This window comes from Ictidomys tridecemlineatus, chromosome 10 (genome assembly GCF_052094955.1).
Source record: "Ictidomys tridecemlineatus isolate mIctTri1 chromosome 10, mIctTri1.hap1, whole genome shotgun sequence".
Classification (NCBI taxonomy): Eukaryota; Metazoa; Chordata; class Mammalia; order Rodentia; family Sciuridae; genus Ictidomys; species Ictidomys tridecemlineatus.
This window is the reverse complement of record NC_135486.1, coordinates 65,918,817-65,937,901: the sequence shown is the minus strand read 5'-3', so window position 1 is coordinate 65,937,901 and position 19,085 is coordinate 65,918,817. Positions and strand designations below refer to the sequence as shown.

At 42.4% G+C, this 19,085-nt stretch overlaps 1 protein-coding gene across 7 annotated transcripts in view; it reads right to left on the bottom strand.

Annotated features, from left to right (window-relative positions):
• Positions 1–6,965: 6,965 nt before the first annotated feature.
• Positions 6,966–19,085, bottom strand: part of Zmynd11 (zinc finger MYND-type containing 11) — a 66,295-nt gene continuing 54,175 nt past the window's right edge. For all 7 annotated transcript variants that reach the window (XM_078023119.1, XM_078023115.1, XM_078023116.1 and 4 more), the window contains 5 exons: positions 14,159–14,366; positions 13,712–13,780; positions 12,553–12,825; positions 12,129–12,314; positions 6,966–9,253 (listed from right to left, as the gene is read on the bottom strand). In XM_078023119.1, coding sequence (XP_077879245.1) covers positions 9,131–9,253; positions 12,129–12,314; positions 12,553–12,825; positions 13,712–13,780; positions 14,159–14,366 — 859 coding nt within the window. In that variant the 3' untranslated portion in view covers positions 6,966–9,130. The remainder of the gene's footprint in view (positions 9,254–12,128; positions 12,315–12,552; positions 12,826–13,711; positions 13,781–14,158; positions 14,367–19,085) is intronic.

Below are 19,085 nucleotides of genomic sequence, written 5' to 3'. Positions count from 1 at the left end.
CGAGACTTATGCCAAATGGACTGACATCATCATGGATCTGTGGTGGCAAGGAACTTTCATTGATCTGGTTCCTGGAGTTATACTGGACCTCTCTGCCCTCCTGTGGGGACTCCTTACTTCCCCCCTCTCTTTCTCCCATGCTGCCCCATCTCAGCAGGAGGCAGCCAGAACGAGTCCACGACGCCCACTCTCATTGAATAACAAAGAGGGGGGAATATTGGGAATCGCCCTGGCTCCAAAGACTAACTTCCCCATCCTCCCCACCAGAAGAGCCACCCAATGGTGAGCCCTGCTGACTCACATGATCCTTACCCACCAATCAGAAAGCGCCCTGTGCCAACTGTCAAACTGTTAAACCGTTAAATTGTCATAACTGTCAAACGCCCCCAGCTCTATAAATATGCAGAACTGTTCCTCAATAAACGGGCATTTTCTCTGACGACAAGCCTTGTTCGATCTTTCAGCTGTATATATGCCACATTTTTTTTTTATCCATTCATCTATTGAAGGACATCTAGGTTGACTCCACATTTTAGCTATTGTGAATTGTGCTGCTATAAACATTGATGTGGCTGTGTCCCTGTAGTATGCTGTTTTTAAGTCCTTTGGGTATAAATGAGGAGTGGAATAGCTGGGTCAAATGGCACATTAAATCTTTGATATAGATTTGTTTTACATTTGTATGAAAGCCGTTATGTGCTCCTTCTGAAATTGTCCCTTGAGAGGCCTTTCCTTCTTGGTGGTTGGAAGCTCTGTTGATTAGGGAGATGAGTCCTTTGTGATATGTTGACAATGTGTTTTCACACTTTGTTCCATCTTTAAAGTTTGCTGTTTTGCTGTGGTGAAGTTTCTTTTTTTTTCTGTGGTTGAACTGACGAGTCTTTCATGACTTTTGGAGTTTGAGTCATGTTCGAGCCCTTGCTGTTTTTAGCCTACATTATTTCTCCAGCTCAGTTTTTACTTATTCCTTTTCACTTGTTGTTTTTTCACTCCTGCATTGAGACTTTCTGGGTCTTTAAGAGTGGCAGCCTGTCAGGCAGGTAGTTCTCTGCCACCCGGCAGGCACTATCCTCAGGTGGTACCACTTCATCTACAAGACCAGGAAAGACTCCGATTCTGATTAAACTTGTTTACTTTGAAAAAAGTCTCACCTCTCAGCCTCTCCTCTAACAGTTCTTTTGAGAGGAAAGAGGGGTGCTGAAGGTGATAAGGTTGTAGATTCCTTTTGTTAGAGATGGAGTTTGGTTCACTCCTGTTTTTGCCCCTGTATGATGTAAAATTCAAAGGCCTGTAACACATGACTGGGACTGGTCTCTTTCTGGGAGACCAAGGAGACTCGTGTATGGTGACAGCCTGCCGTGGATGCCAAGTAAGAACAGGTCATAATGACTCTATGGGCAGAGGGGAGACTCGGTTGTAGAGGAAAGCTTACTGTGGAACCGAGGCTGGTGCTCAAGAAGCAGTAGTTTGGGTGGGGCATAGTGGCGCACACCTGTAATCCCAGGGGCTCAGGAGGCTGAGGCAGGAGGATCTTGAGTTCAAAGCCAGCCTCAGCAATAATGAGCTGGGATGTGGCTCAGTGATTGAGTGTCCCTGAGTTCAATCCCTAGTAACTGACCCCCCCCCCCACAAAGAAGCAGCAGTTTGGACAGGTTCAGGGTTGGGCTGTGTGTGCTTCCCCGAACGGCGCCTGGGGCTTCAGATCAGCTGGCTTCAGTGTGGACTGTTTTAAGAGTCTGGGATGAACAGTGCACAGGCAGCTCCAGGAGAGCTGGCCTCCAAACATACCACTGCCCTGGAGCCTCCCTAGCTCTTCCACCTTCCAGTAGCTTCCTGGGTGCTCCGGAGGCTCAGCTCCAGCTCAAGGCAGCCGGCACCATATTCAGATGTGTGCCTTCATCCTTGGGTTCAAACTGAATTTTTCCCCACATGCAGTAGTTTAAATAAGAATGCTTCTGCCAAGTCTACTGCAAGTCTGTCCTTCTCCTCCTCCCCTCTTCCCTTCCTCCCCCTCCTCCTCTTCCTCCCCTCCTTCCTCTTCCTCCCCCCCTTTCCTGTCTCTCTTCTTCCCTCCTCTTCCCCCTTCTGTTTCCAGTTTCACTCAGTCTAAATGTTTTATTCAAAGACCATGACAAAGTTCTGACATTGGTTGTCACTTATCTTCATTATTTTTAAACAAAAAGCAATTGGATATTTGCAGGATATTAAGTGGAATGAATCAGATCAATAAATTCACCAAGTTCTGTTCATAATACTAAGCATCCATCCAATGTCCACTATGATGTGACCGTGGGGCCGTGACTGGAACTGGGTTAGCCTGAATTTACTTTCTGTTTTCATTGAGTCCCACAGCACAAGTATCTTGCAAAAAGGCTGAAAATGGTTTAATACTCATGATTAATAATGCTTTTTTGCTTATAAATATATTTGAATCTGGATTTCAGCCTCTGCTGCAGACACCAGCCACTTCCACTGCCTGCCTGCCAGGTTCTTGCCTGGCAATTCAGAGAATGAGATCCACAATAAGGAAGAGTGAGCTTGAAAGTGTAGGATTGATTCACGTGAGAAGAGAGCTCCTGTGAGGTGAGAGGGACCCCATAGGTTTGCTGCTTAGGTCGCCTGATCAAGGGGTTGACATTGCTGCTGGGTAGGGGCCCTGATCAATATCTATGCTAATCAGGTCTTGGAAAAGTGTCAAGGCTATTGGTGAGCCCTTGAGTCTGTAGCCTTTGCTCAGATCTCTCCTGCCTCCCTATTCTTGCTGCCATGGACAAAGGAGCTTGAATGTTTTTACGGATTAACCTCATGGAATGGCTTTTACATTAATTTTAAAAAAGCCTTAATTGGGGTCCATTACCTATCCAATCTTATTCATCTTTACGGAAATGTGACTCACACAAACAAAAAAAATACCCGTTTAAATTATACAATGAGATGGTTTTTAGTGTATTGACAGGTATGCACCCATGACTACAATCCAGCTCTTCTAGAACATTCTTCACACAGAAACCCTGCGTTCACTAGCAGTCACTCCCCATACCACCTGCACCCTGCCTCAGTGCCCAGCCCCAGGCAACCGCTGATCCGCTTCAGTTTGCCAGAGTCACTTACTCTGGAAATTTCTTGTAGTGGAGTCAGACTCACACGTGGTCTTCTATGATGGGCTTCTTTCCCTTAGCAGAATGCTTTCTCAGATTATCCTCCATGACTTATGCATCAACTTTCCTTCCTTTAAAAGTCTACACAGTATTCCCTTGTCTATTATGTATGTGCCACATTTTATTTATGCCGTCATCCATGGTGGGCTTCTGGATGTTTCTCTCTGTGACTCTGAGGAGTAGTGCTGGTACGAGTGTGAATGCAGGTCAATGTGGAGACACATCCTGATTTCTCTGAGGGGCATATCTAGAAGTGGACTGGTGGGATGGCATGGGGACACTATTTAACTGATGAACTTCAAATTGTCTTCCCAAGTGGCCACGCCATTTGACCTTCTTTCCAGGAGTATGTGAAGATCCTAGTTTCTCCATATCTTGTCAGTGCTTATCAGCGTCACTTCCACAGGTTCAACCGCTGCAGTGGACTGGCTCCCTCATGGCTGGATGCTCCACCTGACATGCATCCCGCCTCGTGGGCAGCATATCATCACAAGAAGGGGGAGAACCCCTCAGTAACATATTTTTAGAGACCACATTCATATAATCTTTTTACGGTATGTTATCATGAACGTTCTATTTTATTAGTTATGATTAATCTCTTACAGGTGCCTAATATGTAAATTAACCCTTATCATTGAGGTGAATGTCTAGGAGAAAATATATGCAGGGTTCAGGACCCTTGGTGGTTGCAGGCATCCCTGGGGGTGATGGGATGCAGACCCTGCAGATAAACTGCCAACTGCTCAGCATTCCCGGGGGTGTGAAGCAGCTCCTATTGTGCGTTTAATAATTTTAGAGCGTTTGCATTCCCTCCCTATAGCTTCTCTGCCTTTGATTGAAATTTCTATTTTATTGTGGTGAGGACATTCAGTATGCGATCTGCACTCTGAAGTGGGCAGCAATGTGCAGTCAACTGTGGGACGCTGTACAGTCAGCCCCTGGGACTCTCTTGTCTTGCCCGTTGAGACCCCATGCCCCCCAGCAACTCTCCTCTTCCCCTTCCTGGAGCTCATGCCCACACGGATCCCACAGACTCCAGAGTTTGGCTGTTAGACCCCAAGAAGCGGACTCATACAGCAGGTGGCCTTCTCTGACGGGCTTACTTCACTCAGCATAGTGTCCTTGAAGTGTGGAATATGCTGCCCCATGATGTGCTGCTTTTGCATGAGCATCATTTTGAGCTAAAGGTACTTGAAAAACAGCAAATGCAAGAAGGGTGTTCTAATCACCCTTCTCCTCCTGAAAACAGAAAAGCAAAACTCTACCATGGGGGCTGGGGTCGTGGCTCAGTGGCAGAGTGCTTGCCTAGCATGTGTGAGGCCCTGGTTCGATTCTCAGCACCACATATAATAAATAAAATAAAGGCCCATCAATGGCTAAAAAAAATATTAAAAAAAAAAACTCTACCACAAAAGACAGCCTCTGATCAACTAGCATAAAAGCATTTCAGCTTGCCCTGAATGGGGCTGCTTCTCCTGGCTCCTCTCAGCCTTCTGGCCTCTCAGGCCAGCACAGGGAGAAGAGGCTCTGCCTGTCTGCGCCCTTTGGGTTCATCCAGGCTGCCACAGCACAGAACTTCCCACAGACTCTCTTTTCTCCCCTGTATGAGGTTAAGGACTCAAGACTACACAAGAGTCTTCAAACTGTCCCGTAGACTCGTGAGGACACCTCGGACCCTTCTCCAGGGCTGCCTAATTAAAATGGGTCCAGGATGTGTTGACTGTATGACTTCAAGTGCGAGACAGAGAAGACAGCCTTCCTGGGCTCATGTTCAGGCAAGAGCTGGATGGAATGTTTCTCTTCAGCTTCTAGATGACACGGAGCTGTTCTAACAAGTGTTTGCAGTGTAAGCACCTGTCACAGCTAAGCCGCTGACAGGGCAGGGACTTGCCTGGGACATGGCTTCTTAGGATGCTGTTCGTGGGTTGCCACTGGCCACAGGGGAGGGAGCGAGGCTACTCTGAATAGAGATGTGCTAAATTTGGAAAATTTAGTATAAAACAATGTAAGTTGCCGTTAATAGCTTTAATTACGTGTGGGAATGATTTTCAGATATATAAGGTTAAGATAATACCCCGTTTCTTTTCACTTTTTTAATATGGAAATTAGAAAATTACATACATATGAGAATATACATGCCTCACACTGTATATTCTCATTTAACAGCATTGCTTCAAGGGGTGTATAACTCGGTGATTTAGTACTTCTGTAAACTTACACCCCTTTAGGGCCTTGCCTCTCACTTGTGGTCTCTGGTCAGCACAATCAATATCACCTGGAAGCCTGTGGGTGACGCCACAGATTCAGATGCTGCATTCTAGCAAGGTCTGCTGGGGGTTGGGTGGAGATGGGGGAATCTGTGTGCAGGACGCTTGAGCGGACTGATGTAGATTATGGTGACTCTTTTTCCTACCCATATTTTTGCTTCACCAATTCCACTGACCAAGGATTCTTAACCTGAGGGTCGAGATCATTCTGGGCCTCAGGAACCTACAGCATTGTGCAATTTTCTTGTGCACATATACACACGTACCTCTTTTCAGGAAAGTGTCCTTTGCTTTTTTCCCTCTAGGATGGCAGCACTTTGGAACCTGTTTGCAATGCAAATGATGGGGGTGGACCTGGCGATGCTTTAGCCTCCCCACCCCTCGCACTGTGGTCCTGATGTCAAGTTGGTGAACCCTGAATTAGAGTCTGGAGCAACTCACAGCACAGTGGTCTAGTCAGGTGACCAGAATGTGATGTGCCCCGCAATGAAGCTGGCATCATTCAAACTGGCTGCAGAGGTGACGTGAGGGAAAGATGGTAAAATTAACTCTAGAAATGTTGAACTCAATGACATTGGCAAATTGCAAATGTTTCAAATAATCTAACATCAAGGATTTTAAGAAAATAATGAGTTTGCAGTGAGACTAGCCTGAGTTGGAGACAGCTCTGTCACTTACCAATCCAGCAGGTCTGGCCAGTCATTAAACAGTGGCGATTTACCTGCTGCCCAGTCCTGTTGAGAGGTCACTGCTTTGCTGTACTAGTTGCAAGATTTTCTTTCTTATTACAAGACTGCTTCATACAAGAATCCTATTTCCAGTTGTTTTTCATACTAAATATGGGAAAGTGGCTGGCCACTCTCTCGTCTCTAGCCACCAGCCTCACCTGTCCAGTCTGGTCTGCCCCTCTCCACTCCCACCAGTCCACGTCTTCCTGGAGCCCTCTTCCCCCAGCCTGGGGTCAAACACTGTTTAGTGATTCCCATGCAGATATGGGCCATTGCTTGTTGGAGTCTTTTTTTCCTGGAAAAGCTGTTTTGAACACAATTATTATGCTAAGGCCCAGAATCAGAGTTGGTATCACACAGAGATTTCCAAATGAGGACCATGGATTGAGGAGAAGAAAAAAAAGACAGCAAAATGAGGGTGACAAGAATATCCTAGTATCACTGTTGGAAACATTCAGATCCTGCTGCAAATGGGACTGCAATATTCAGGCCTGAGCCAGCTGAGCCCAGCTGTGGTACACAAAAAGGACATCCACTGATACCTGAACGGAGGACTCCTACTGCAAATTCATGCCTGCTGACCACACCAGGGAACAGAGAGGGCAGAGAGAGGCTTGGCTGACACGCAGGCACCGCTGTCACCAACACACACTGATCAGCCTCTCCTGCCCTTGTGAGAACTGGTCAGGGAAAATCCAATCAAGTGTCCAACAGTCAACTTAATACAGAGTTATACAGTCAGCCACGACCACTCACAGAAAGTGAGCTGTGTTTAGTCTTGGGGTCTGGACTAAATCAACTTATTAAGCCAGTTGTGTGTTTTTTTTTAAATACATTTATTAACCAATGTTAACACATTAAATGAATCTATATATTGCTAGTCAGAGCAGCTTACAAAATGCCAGAATGCATCATAGAACTGGACAGCCACAATGGATAATTACAATGTGCATAGTGGCTAAGCTCAACACCTTGATATAGCTTTATGATTTGCAGAAAATTTTTAATAATGATTCCTAAAACAATCAATTGTAATTTTACCTAAAACTTTTACAAAACCAGGCCACAATCTTTTTTTAATTTTTTTGTTTTTTGTTTTTTTTTTTTTAAACACACAGTTTTCACACTGTAGTAACTGGAAAATGTGCAACCGTGTCAACAGAGACAAAAAAGCCAAAGTAACACGAATCTCACGTTCATGCAGCTATCAGTTAAATATTACATACTCTGGAATGATCTTACACCAAAAATATTTCCACAATAACTTGCTCTCATAGGGGTGGATCGAAGTCTCAAAACTTGAAAACCAACCAAAGAAGGGTAAGCGTGCTTGGTTATGCCATCTCTGTCCGCGCCGTGGCAACACCGACCAATTACACAGCAACGGGGAGGGAACCAGGACGCCGAGTTACTGCGTAATGTAAGTCCATCGCGCGCAGTGGGGCTACTGAGTGGTCTGTACGAATCCTGTGCACCATGTGGCAGTAGTTCGTTGATTACCTTGTGTCACCACCATCCGCAACGGCATGGAGACTGGATGGCTGTTTCACAGAAGGCCCGCTGACGTTTCCATCTTTAGAGTGACCCTGACAAACCTGGAGGAAACTTTTTCAAAGGCTTTTCTCCAGATTCTTCCACTTCCATTGTGAGTAATTGCTTTAATAAATATCAAAGGTCTAAATAAATATTTACAAATTATTTCTCTAACCTCAAAAAATAGCTAAATGATAAACGGGAATTTGACTTGGTCTAAAATCAGTCTTGGAAAAGAACATAAATTGTGAGTTTTTTTTTTAAAGAAAAGTAATTTAAGATTTCCTGGCTGTATTTTATATATCTATGTATAAAAAAAATCATTATTCAACTATCGATCCATTCCTATTGGTAATGCTTCTTAATCCAGACATTCCGCAAAATACAGACTTTTTACAAATCACGGCATCTTTAATACAAGAAAATTAACATGCATTATTCTTCATTCTGTATACAGTGATGAGTTCATTAGTAGGCAGAGACCCACTACCACAAACATGACTTAGGCTTCTGTGAAACTAAGTGCTTTCTCTCCCTTGTTAACTTACAGACACGAGGTGACACCAGATAATAGGCAGTTAGGACGGCACTGGGGAGGGGAGGGAAGTAGGAAGGAATTTGTATGCCTCGTCTATAATTTCACATATGGATAAAGGTAGTTTTTGGCTTTTTATTTTTGTTTGTTACAAGCACTCATGTTAGGACAAAGATGAAATGTGCAAACTTTAAAATTTAAATATTCATTTTCTCTAAGATCCAGCTCAGTAAAAGATTACCCCAGTTCCCTGCAATTTTAAACTACAAGATCAAAGCTAATAATTTGTTATAAAAGTTATATATTGAAAAGAAATAATGAAAAACACAATTGGGAAATATTTAAGAAAAAATACGCAGGACTAGCCCTGCTGTGTCAACCCTGTTCCCTAAATTTAATCACATACCCACTGGCATAACCAACAGATAATGCCTTTGAACAGTAAATCAAGCTGAACAAAACCAGCTCAACAAGGTTAAGAAATAAACGTCACATCAAGGTAGTATGTTTTATTTCTGAAACAGTTCTGTAGTTCTTACATTCAGATCTATTCTAAATGTTTCTTTGTTAAACTCACTTGTATTCACCTGTTGTTTTTTAAAGATCTGTTGTTTAAAGGTTAAAATCTCTGTAAAACCTAAAAATGTTTTAAAATTTGCTGAAAATGCAACATATTCTCAATTAAAATTCAGTTAAAATAATACCCTCCACTGATGTTACTTTAACCCCCTGAAAAACTCCGGAGGAGCATTAACAAAAAATTTAAACTACTGTGCAAAATTTCTTCACGAAAAGTGTTTAAAGGCTGGTGCAAAATGGGAAGCAAATTCTAAACAATTTTGGCTTCTTGGAAACAAAAACCGCTGTGTCTGAGGAGTGGCCGTCGGGGCGCTCTGGGAAGGGCCGGCTTCATCTTTTCCGGCGACAGGTGCGCTTGTGTTCTGCGTGCCAGTGTTCCTGCTGACACTTGATGGAGCAGTAGGACGTGTTCCAGCAACAGTGGTACATGGCCTCCTCTTCACAGTTGTAGCACTGCAGACGGGAAGCAAGGCGATGCGTGAGATTCGTGGCCGGGTAAGAAATGGGCCCAGAATGCAGGCCTTTACAGCTGGTTTAAAGCTCTTTCTGGCTCAAACTTAAACAGCATTACCAGGATGCTGGAACTGGAATGTGTCCTTTTCACCAACCAGGGGAAGGAAACCTAGGGGATGATGCAAACTCCTGCTCACCTGCAAAGCATCAGCTTTTGTTCCTGTCTACAGGGCCCTTCCGCCAGCACACAGGGGCTATTATCTTTTCCTTTAAAAGCTTCTGCCTTCGCATACCTTTCTAGCTACAACCTATTATTTTGCTCCTCCCAAACTCTGTGAAACAATTGCCTGACTTCCGGTTTCCCTTTATTTCCAATGCTGTCTTGCAACCTTCCAGGCCATTCAGTTTACTATCATCAAGATCACACTGACCTTGAATCTCGTGGTCAAGTCTCAGTCTTCATCTTACTTGACAATTCCTACTTGACAGTGTCTGGAGTATTGTTTTCTTTTCTTTTTGGTGTCATGTCTGATCAAACCCAGGGCCTCCAGCATGCCAGGCAAGAGCTGACCCCAGGCTCATCCCTAGCCCTGGAGACCCTATCAGCTGTCATAGCTCCAGGGGAGAGGCATCTGGATCGAGAGGCCCAGATGCTGCTTGACATCCTACAGTGCACAGCCCTGTTCCCCAACAGCGGAGCACACCCACACGCTCACAGCACTGAGGCTGGACTGTGGAAGAAACCATGTGAGAGTAAAAGCTCAGGTTTCAGGCTGGAGTAATATCACAGATAGTCACCCTGTTGAGAAGGAACAGGAATGACCTGGAAGATGAGAGGCCAGCTTTGGATGCAAACCTTGCTGGTGGGTCAGCGGAGACATGCAAAGACTTCGGAGAGATTCATACAGGTACACACACCGTAAGAAGCAGGCTTGGGGGTTCTGGGAGAAGAGCTCACATTTGGTTGTAAAATTTCCACCCTCTAACTTTGTTCTTGAGTGTACATTTATTTTTTTCAATACTGGGGATTGAACCTAGAAGCACTTTACCACAGAGCTATCTCCCCACCCTTTTTTTACTTTAAGACAGGGTCCTGCTACACTGCTGAGGTTAAACTCAAACTTGAGATCCTCCTGCCTCAGCCTCCCGAGTCACCTGGCTAATATTTTGAGACACTTTGTGACCTTGTTATGTCAGCAGCTGCAATTTCATCAAGATGCTGTTAGAAAGGTAGAGCACACTTAATTTCAGAAACCGCTGGGATGAATCACATGGTTTGGGATTAGAATATGGGCCTGTGCCAATAACTGGCCATGTGACGTCAGTCTGTATTTGGTTAGCTTGCCTTCACATAACCCTTTAAACAGCACCATCCCTTCTCCTGTCTCCCAGGTGTCCTAGTAACTCATGTGCTTGTGCATTTCTGCTTCTCTGTGGATGCCCTCAGACACCACCATGACTCATGCACTCATCTCAGCACCCGTGCTGTGTATCTGGCACTCCATACACTTTCTGTCCTGTGATCCTGTTCTACTTGCACAATAATGTAAAATACAATTTGATGAGCAGGAAAGATTGGGATTTGGAGTTCCAGCTCACGAAGATGAGCTCCAGCTCTACTTAGTTTTAAAATCACTGTGCTGTCCTAAGCCTTGATGCCTCATGGTAAGAAAAAAAAGTATTAATATCAACGTCAGGGGCTGGGGATGTGGCTCAAGCAGTAGCGCGCTTGCCTGGCATATGCAGGACACTGGGTTCAAACCTCAGCACCACATTAAAAAAAATAAAAATAAAGATGTTAAAAAAATATCAATGTCAGCTGTTTTACAAATGGCAAAATGCTTAAAATAATAATAATAATGGTAGTATCATAATTCCTTACTACAGCCTCCTCTTCCCATTCCTCTGGTCTTCTGTGGACTCATGGGGATTTCTTTTCATGGGCATCTAGAGACTGCTTTCCTGCTTTCTGCCTGCATGAAGACATACTATCACAGACCTGGTCTCTGGGCCTTGTTCTGTTATTACCTTGGGCACACCTTAATTCTCCATCTGGTGATATTTACTCCATTGTTCACCAGTCTTTCCTAATAAGTTATCTCTGCATATTCATCTAAATTATATGCCATTTCCTCTTGCCAAATCCTTGTCACAACTTTTAAAATGTTTAATTCTTTAATGGAAAGTTTATTTATAAAGAATAATGCAGGCTGGATAAGATGAAGAATTAAAAGTAAACTGTCATAAAACACCACACATGAAGTCATTAAAATTGAAAACACACTAAGAGCACTTCTCCCCACTCAGTGTTGTGGAGGTATAGGAAGAGCACATGGTCCTGGTGCCTTCCGGAGCTTCCACTGCAGCAAGGACAAGACTGACACCTCCAGTCAGGTTTAAGGGAGTGTAGTTAGAGACCAGTGAAATGCTTTACTATAAAAAGAAAGTAATTTCTTTAAAAAACTCTAATGCATAAATGGCAGGGACAGGGGAATCCGAAAATCTCTATTGCTGTGATACTTATATTCACAATTTGGATACTGTGTCTTAGAAGTCACCAGGTAAAAAAAGTCAGGGCCAGGCCATTTGCCCAAACAAAATACTTGCATAGATGCCAGAAGATACATAAATTAATTATACTCAACATGTTACATACTAACATGTTTCACAAAATGACCCTGAGCAGGGGTCTGTAGATGAGATTATAGGACTTTTAATAAAAATGTTAAAGTCAACAATTTCATAGTTGATATTCTTTCAGTAATATGCACCACGTATTTGCATATGCCACATATCATTTCTGAGTGTGTTTGTCAAATGGGCAGCACATTTTCAGAGAGAAGGTTCTTTAAAAAAAAAAAAAAGTGATATTTACCCACTGCTTCTTCTTGGTCTGAGAAATTAGTTGTTTGTGCTGTGTTGCTAGTTTCTTGATTTCTTCTACAAATTCTTCTTTACACTTTTCCTTTACTTGCTTACATTTTCTGTCCATCTCACCCTGCATGTTGGCTACAGCTTTATTTACAGCTTGTCTTTTTTCTTCTTCCATTTCAGAACGCAGCTGAAAGAAAAGAGTCAACCCCTGCTGCTTTACCTCAATCTTACACACTCAATAACTCAACCCGCAGTTTCCACTGAAATACGTGCCTTTTCCCTTGATTTCACTAAGGTGTGTAAATGATTTTGGTGAGAAAGTTACTATTATTAATTAAAATACTGTAAAGAATGCTGGTTTGCTACCAGTTTTAACAGCCTCTGTGGGAAACGCCTGGTCTCAGCCTGACAACAAACAGCTTTACCTTTTCCAGAGCTTCTCGGACAACTCTCTCGGTCTCTCGCTTGTGGTCCGACTTCATCCGGTCTTTAAAGTCATTGAAAATTTTGGTGTATTTGTCATGGCACATGCTCTGGCAGATGCCATCACTGGTGGTCTGGGTACTTCGATGCAGCATCCTTGGGGAAGAGGCACTTAACTTCTTGGTCTGAGTTGACACCGATACTCTCTCAATTGGCTGAGGCATCGTGGGAATTTCTTGGCTAGAACTTACTGCTTCTGTCTCAGGCTCTGGTTCCTAAAGGGTGAAAAAAGTGTTCAGAGGCAAAATAGGGCAATATAATTCACTAGTTCAAGAACAACTCTAGGAAGATAAAAATTCATAGCTAATAAGCTGCTATTAAAAACATGTAATAAGAGGAGCTCCTGTTGAGTGTATTTTTCCAGTTTAAAATAAATCCCCCCAAACCAACCAATTAATGAAAAAAATGCAGTTAATAGCTATAATAATTCTAAAATAAATATCATTTAAAATTGTATTATATGTTAACACTGTGCATTTTGCTTTTATTTTATTTTTTTGCGGTGCTGGGGATTGAACCAAGGATCTTGTGCATTCAAGGAAAGCACTCTACCGACTGAGCCACATCCCCACCCCTGTGCATTTTGCTTTTAAAATAAACAAAAAATTTTGTTAGATAGGATATAAAATCATCACCAACTTACAATCACTTCTTTGGACAAGATTAATAAATTTCTTAAAATCCTAAACCACTTCTCACTGAATATATGGGTGGAATGTACCCAGACTTACATAGCTTTAAAATATGAATAGCTTTGTTATAGTTCAATTTTTAACTGTTGCCATAAGTGACTTCCTGGGTAAGTGCTTTGTCTTCAATAGTGTTCTGAAAACCCGCCAGGTTCCCAGGACAGGCACCAATGTGCCCTTCCCACTTAGCAAACCCACCCAGGCTGCTCTAGGAGAACCGGGCTCTGAGCTGGAGTGTGCCAGGACAGTGGCAGAAGACAGGGAGGGAGTCAGAAGCGTGGGCTTGAGCTTGATGGATATTATTTGGTGACCATGGAGTTTACGACCAGCCACTAGAAGTGACTGTCCTGACCACCACACTTTGGAAATCTCCCTTTCAATTGCCTGGACAATTGCAAGGCTGGCCACTTACTTCCTTTTTGGGCTCCACACTTTGATTACGGCGCCCTTTCTTTGCTCTTGGTTCTTGAGTGACCTTCAGCTGTGGGCAGTATAAAAGTAACAGCACATTAATCAAGACATCAAAATACCTCTGCTGCAGAAGCCTGTAGAGGACCCCTACAGGGCAACAGCACACCCCCCTTTCTGCCTCTGCTCTTCCACCTGCTGAAGGCTGCAGAGGGCCAAGGTGCCCTCGAGAACGAGCCTCTACCTTTGCTCCTCGATCAGCTCAAGGTCACCATGTTTACATCTACTTGTTTATTTGAACTGGTTTCTGTTCTCTCGTGTACAGCACTTTATAAATGTTCATGTGAAAAGGAAAGAAAAATGTCAAAATCCGTTTACTATAGTGAAGCAAGCACAGACCCGCCCCTACATAGAAGAACAAACACACAGCGCTCACCCAGGCCAGACCCACCTGCTCATTACTGGTAGAGGAGATGCTGGATTCTGCCTCTTCCTCACCCCGGTCCTCGTTCTTAGACTTCCAGAACCTTCCTTCACGAAGGAAACGCTGGTGCAGCTCCAGCTCATCACAGGCCTTTTTCCAGCCCATGCTGCGCTTAACATGCAGCCGATGCACGTTGACCGTGATGTCTTGGATGTTTTCAGAAGGAATCCAGGCCCTTCAAATAGCATTTGAAGGCAGGTATGGTTAGGAACGCCCACAATGTGGGGCCATGTGAGGAGGCAGGGATGGTGTGGGGTGGGGGTGTCCTGCCCGCTATAAAGCACCGGCTGCTGAGGCTGTGGGTCGGGGCTTGACAGGCCCTTACCACGCAGGAAGGAGGGAGGTGGCATTCTTTTTTTACACATTCAAAGTCATCAGAATTGGAGTGGTTCACAAACCACTCCGTTGGCCCCGTACATGTAAACCATGATCAGCTTAGCTTGTCATGGTTTACATGTACCTTCTTCACAAATCCTCTTAAAAAGTTGCCTCTTTCTGTTTTTAATACTGTAAGCTAGTAGGACCCAAGCAGCTGTTTTCAAATTAGCACTACAGAATCATCTGAAAATGCACAGAAATTTTCATGAGATATACATGTGATTCCATATAAGATGAGGGTATCTAAAAATTATTACTCAGTTATTTATGCTGTTAATCAATTAAAAAATGGAGAAATGTGTATATTGCTTACCAACAATGTACTTAGTCATGAACACAATTTGAAGTGCCTCTGAATGATGTGTAATATAGATGGTAAACTAAAGAATGGAAAACTATATTTGATTCTTTTGGGAAGAATGCTCAAACTCAAGAAAAAGTACCTGGCTATTAATCTCTTGCCTGGACTTGAATTACTACCCATGTAGAATGTGGTATCAATTCAAGAGGTACACTGTGCACCAGGGGCAGGCCCCAGGAGTAAAACAGCTTGACAATGTTGGTATGGACAGCCAGAGATTAACCATTAACTAGTGGCAGGAGTCCAGTGAGGTCTGGGGTCTCCTGATGACTGCAATGACACTTCATATACTGTCTCTGTCCTTAAGGAGGCTACAATCTAGCCAGAGAGAGCAAGAAATGATACAATGCAGCACAAGGTAAAGGAGGGGAAGAGGTTGCCACCTGCTTGTGAAAAATCAAAACCTCTGACTTGAGCTCCACCTTGCACGATGAGGGAGAGGTCCCAGACATGGCACAGGAGACAGGAAGCCTGTGGACACCTTGTTGCCCACCAGGTATTTCCTAGGCAGATACAAGCTGGGACTTGGCCCTGCAAACACACAGAGCCTTGCTCTTCTCAGTGTTCTCCTTCCAGAAATGTAAAGGGTGTCACGAGTTTCATCCTAGGCCTCTAATGATGGAGTTCCAGAAATAAAGGCCATTCTGCAGGAATCTCTTGGAGAGTGATGGCCACAGGTGCCTTGGCCATAAATAAAGACTTCTAATGTGTGCATACAAGCTAAGCTATGTGCTTTGTAATTTAAGAGCACTTTAAAAATAGTAATAAGCTATACTGTTAGACACTAGCAATAGTTAAAATTGTTGCATTTCCACAATGTTCTTTATAAATACTATAAACTTTATATTTATAATACTTTATAAATACTATATCAACAGTGCTTCATCTGTTGTGTGGTTTGTTAAAAACTTTAAAGCATACTACATTTTGAAAAACTCTAACCTTTAATGCAGAACACAATTATGTTTGTGGAAGAGCTCCTTGCCATTGGATTTTGAATTAGTATTAAATTCACTTTTATTTAATGAATATTTTTTTTTAGCTCCTATTATATAATAGGCAATTAGCAAAAGTGTTTTTGTTCACTTTTTTAAGGTGCACTTTTTTTTTTTTTTTTTTTTTTGGTACTAGGGATTGAACTCAGGGTTTCTTAACCACTGAGCCACATCCCCAGCCCTTTTTTATGTTATATTTTTGAGACAGAGTTGTGCTAAGTCCTTGGGGCCTAACTAAGTTTCTGAGGTTGACCTTGAACTTGCTATTCTCCTGCCTCAGCCTCCTGAGTCGCTGAGATTACAGGGATGCACCAACATGCCTGGCCATGGGTTGCTTTTGAGACAGAATTCTGTTAATAAGTGGTGCTCCCCCTGGAATGAACTTGTAACTTATGAGGGTATTTTTTCCTCTTAAATTAAACCATCTGTTGAATATAATAAAACTGATTCACATCTGCTCTTAAGTCTCAGCGCAGTTCATAATACACTTCTACTCTCTTTCATTCAATCCCATTACTATCGACAGACTTCAGTTTTACAAAGAATAATGGTTTTTAAGTATCACAAAAAAGAGGTGTAATGGTGCTGTCTATGTATGTGTCAATCCTGAATGCTCTGAACCTATATGCAGAATGAAATGGTCCAATGATCTGAAGTTAAAAGAACCTGAAATGTTCTACTTCCTTGCCTGTTCCTTACTTCCTGGCCCCGGCCTTCCCAGCCTTCAGCTACTTGTGGCAAAGGACTCAGGTTTCTTTAGGCAGTGAGATCTTACCAGGTGCTTTTTTCTCTCTGGCAGACAAAAATATGCAAATTCGACAAAAATCCCACCAAAGCAACTTGTGTGTGAGTGCAATGGCAGGCAACTTTCATGTTGGAGGCTTAACGACATGCCCACTCCAGGAAGTAGCAGCATCAGAACTTACAACAGGTGGCTCTTTCTGACTCCTATCTTTTTGGTGCGTGGTATTACTTAAGCAAGTAAAAATTCATGATTACAATTTCACGTTTGTTTTCAATAAATCAAACATTCTGATAGAATTTTTAATATATGACCTTACCAATCACTGACTTCAAATACTTTATTGGTCATATTGTATCCAGGAAAAGCAAGGAAACTGTTTATACAGTGAAATTGTAGAATTTTTATTTTCTAAAAGTAAAAACTTTAGAGTCTCATCAATGCAGAACTGTTTAGGCAAAATTTTGCAGGAAATAAGAAGCTTAGGGGAAAAAGCCAATGGCAATGCATTTCAGTGCTTTAATTCTCTCTTCAGCTGACAACCTTATACAAAAGGTCTGAGTACACTAGCTCAGATGTTCTTTTGAGATATTCTCTGGATAGTACATGTAAATTAACTCAGGTTATTAAGAAAATGTCATTTATATTGAAAGATATTATAAAGCTACTTGTAAATTGGTAAAAAATAAAAATAAAGAAAAGAAAAATATATAGGTAAAAAAATTCTGATTATCATATCGTTCTTACCTAGTAATATAGCTTTAACAATTAACTGTGAAGTTTTAATTTTTATAAGTCATCTGTGTCGTACTGAATGAATTTTTTAAAAAACTAAAGCAAGTCACCCCTCTCCCTCATGTATTTGTGTCGTAAGAGCTGCCCTTGGGGGGTATTCATTCCATGCCAGATGCTATGCCCATGTCCTTACATATTACACTTTCTTCTACCCTTACAGAAACTCTTCTGAGGTGGGTGCTGTAGAGGTCTGCATGTTACCAATCCTCAGAGCCGATGGGTATGTCCTGGGAGGGTAGAGGTTGGTGAAGCCAGGACACAAACCCAGGGGGCACTGCCCAGCCACTTGTGAGCATGCGCTGCTTCCCTGTGTTGGTGAGAACTCGAAATCAACCAACAGGCTGTATTAACATGGTAAAACTACTATCTACTCATCAAAGACCAAAATGTCCATGTGTATTGTATTGTTTTATTGTCGCAGTGTCAGCTGAGTGTGTATCTATCTATGAAAGAACAAAGAAATTTAAAGTATTGCAAGTTTTTGTCACCTAACTTCTATTTAAATTAAAGGAAAAGTAAGTAAAAACTCATGATGGGGAGAATAAGGCCTTTCATTTTGTAGATTCTCTGACAACAATGACCAGTACACAGAAACCTCACTCACCTGGCATGACAGGACACACTAAGGGGCTATTGATTTAAATTCTTTTAGATAATGTAGCTGCTTTTTTTCACTTTCCCCCTTATTTTAATATATTTGAGTTTTATGAACCAAAAAACTTGATGTGAATTCTTCTGGTGGGGGGAGGATGCTAGGGATTGAATTCAGGGGCACTCAATCACTGAGCCACATCCCCTTCCTATTTTGTATTTTATCTAGAGACAGAGTCTGACTGAGTTGCTTAGGGCCTCACTTTTGCTAAGGCTGGCTTTGAACTCACAATCCTCCTGCCTCAGCCTCTAAGATTACAGGTGTGCACCACCATGCCCAGCTTGATGTGAATTCTTGAATCTTTTTGTGGCTTCATTAGGACTCATCAATCTCTTGAGTCCTGGGATAGTCACCAGAGACACTCTAAAATGTGAGTCACTACTAATGACAACATTAATATGTCAATATTTTAGACTTCCTAAGTGTCAATGTTCAATAGTACTAATGCCCTAGTTCACAAAGAAGGAGGTATTGTAATTTCATCGGACAATAGTTCAGCATACTTTGTATATGATACTTTGACTAGGCAAAATAATTTTATGCTAATAAGATGATTTCTACTCTTGGGGTCTATGTGCGTTTACATTATAAATATATAAATTTAAGTTTTGCCATACTCATCTCCCAGAAGGAATATTGTGCAGATATATACACACCACCCACAGGCACACTTAACACATTTATACACGTTCCCAAGGTGTAAGATCCACAAGCTCTAATCCCAAACTGACTACTGTTGTCTGAGGTTTAACAGGGTCTTGAAGATAGCTGAAATAGTAATATCTTCACAAAATTGTGAATTAGAAAATCTAAGGACTCTTCCACCCTACTGCACTATTAATCTTATTGCTAATATGCTTCTAAAGATCAATGGCATCAACTATTGAGAATGCCCTATTTAGCAAAGAGCATCTGAAAATTATCTGCAAATATAATTTAGAGAACTTATTACTAGCTGCACAGTCAAGTAC